The 2,398-nt window shown below is 47.4% G+C and overlaps 1 protein-coding gene across 1 annotated transcript; it reads left to right on the top strand.

Annotated features, from left to right (window-relative positions):
- The first annotated feature begins 787 nt into the window (after positions 1 to 787).
- LOC147903852 (uncharacterized) lies at positions 788 to 1,655 on the top strand. Its single transcript, XM_087400110.1, has 3 exons — positions 788 to 1,093; positions 1,194 to 1,259; positions 1,376 to 1,655. Exons 1-3 carry the CDS (start codon positions 838 to 840, stop codon positions 1,576 to 1,578), a joined length of 525 nt encoding a protein of 174 aa, XP_087256236.1. The 5' UTR covers positions 788 to 837; the 3' UTR covers positions 1,579 to 1,655.
- Positions 1,656 to 2,398: the final 743 nt, after the last annotated feature.

Here is a 2,398-nt window from a genome sequence, read left to right as displayed (position 1 = left end):
ACCAATCCATTGCAATGCTCAGCATGACACCAATCATTGACGACCCAACAACAATTTATGGAAGTACAATTGACAACATATGGACAAACACAGCAGCAACATGCACCTCACATGGAATGTACTTCACGTACTAGGCCGACTATCCCCTCATCTATGCGTACTTGTCGTGACCACATACCAAACCAAAACAAAAACTCCAAAAAATAAAAGAGGCCATCTAAACTATGTTCACCTTGTTTATTTATTTTATTTTTCCAAGTGAAATTGCTTATTTTTGTATTTATTTTATTTATCAGGAGAGTGCTTGGCACTTCCACCATTTTCTCCCACTTCTTCTCATATACTCTCTCTCTCTCTCTTCTTTCCCCCACTCTCGATTGCATCTCCAAGCCCACATTATCATGACGTAGCCTAGAAGCTGCACCCTTCCTCCAACTCCTTTTGGGCAGGCCTTATGAATGACAAAAGTCATTCAACTTGTTAATTATTAAAAGACTTCTTCATACATGGAAATATTTCATTGGTTGTTCAAGTTCGAATGTATGGAACTCACTGTCGCACTTAAATGTGTAGTCTGTGGAGATACAAGTTTTGAAGGGTTTTAATGGCTCTTGGCCAGATCTTTTTTCGCATTGAATTTTATGGATATTGGGTCGTGTTTTTGGGTCCTGCTTTCTGCATGCCCTTCTGGAGAAGGGATTTCCCATTCAAAGGCTTCCTGTGCAGGGATTTTTACCATTCAAGACATCGTTAAGTTATGGCAGATGTGCTTCTCATATTTCGGGAGAGAAGGTATGGTGTGGCGGCTCAGCTTGTGAAGAAGTTTTGTTGTTCTACATGCATGCACTGATCCTCCATTCAGCGGAAAGATATTGCATTCAAGGAGAAGATTTAGGTGATTTTTGGAAGCATCTTGTGGCACAGAGCGGCAGATGCTTGTGCCCTGCCTGTAAAATGTGCTTGAAGTGGTTTGTTCTTCAGCAGTCTGTTTTGTTCGTCCCAGGTGTTGCTTGGTTTGTTCGTTTGTTTGAGATGGTAGAGTGGGAGATGACACCCGAGGCGATGGATACCGACACCAACACTTTTGGGAGAGGTATGCTTACTTTAAGAAGCTTCTTTTACTTCTCTTATATTACTTCATCTTTGTTTGCAAGTACATGGTTGCTAATCTAACTGATGCTCCGCTTGAATAGAGGTAGAAGAAAGGTACAGGAAGGACATAGATGAAGAAACCAAAGCAGATAACACGATCTACAATGGTGGGAGAATCTCCATGGTGGGAGAATCTCCGATCACTTGTATTATTCGATTACTATGCAGTTAACGAATATTTCTTTTCATTTGCATGCTTATTTTGGATGGTCTTCTTTTGCAGAATCGCCAAGTCCACCCAAAGAAACAAACGTTCAACCTGTTGTTGCTGCAGCTTCATATGGGGCTTCTCTGATGGTGACGGCTGGAGGAAAGCCCCCTAAAGAGACACATTTGGAAGCGCAATATGTGATCAATAAAACTACGAGACGTTCTCTGAAAAAAGGCATTCCATCTAGCAGCCAAGCAGGCGTACGCAGAAGTTGAGGGATCTGCCATTTTGTGTGTCATACTAAAGATTTGCGTTTGTTTTGGCTCTAATCATTTCTAGATTGTCTTGTGCTGCAAGTACTTACAATTCGAATTGTTGCTTATGGACTTATTACTGCACGTACACCCCCCTACACCTCGACTCCCTCCACCCCCCCTCCACCACCCTCCTACACCTCCTCTCCCTCCACCCCCCCTCCACCAGCCCCCTCCATCCCCTCTAGACGACCCCCCCCTCCCACTTCCCACACTCCCCCACCCCACTCTCGCCCTCCATGCCCTCCACACCCCTCCCCCCCCCCCCCCCTCCATTACTGCCCCATCCCCTACACCCCCTTCGCCCCCCCCGCCCTCTCCATCCCCTCCATCGCCCCCTTTCCCCCCCCCCCCCGCTCGCCCCCCTCTCCCTACTATCTAATAGCAAGGGCTTAAGGCCCTTGCCTCTGTGCATAGCAGTCGTAGCGGCGACGTGCCTACCCCGCCTGGGCCACCCACCTCACTAGTGCCCTCCTCTACTACTCCTCTTGCACTTGCGCCACCTACCTCACCAGCGCCCTCCTTGATCAGCACGCACCTTCCACCCCTCCTTGGCCAGCCTCGCTCGCCAACTCCTCCAACACCTCCCTACTCCATCTCTTCCCACGCCTGTTGGAAACCCCTCTCCGTGCCAGCCCACACCTCCTCCTTCCACCTCTGCTCCAGCTCCATCCTCCTCATCTCCGATGCCTCCCTCGGTTTTTTTTTTTTAAAGACCTAAACTAACCGTAAACTAATCCTAATTAGGTTAGTCCTAACTTAGGTTAGGTTATATTTACCT

Source organism: Dipteris shenzhenensis, chromosome 3, assembly GCF_047967505.1.
Source record: "Dipteris shenzhenensis isolate YYH24624 ecotype China chromosome 3, Dip_SZ_1.0, whole genome shotgun sequence".
NCBI lineage: Eukaryota > Viridiplantae > Streptophyta > Polypodiopsida > Gleicheniales > Dipteridaceae > Dipteris > Dipteris shenzhenensis.
The sequence above is the reverse complement of the archived record's forward strand: the minus strand, read 5'-3'. Positions and strand labels throughout refer to the sequence as shown.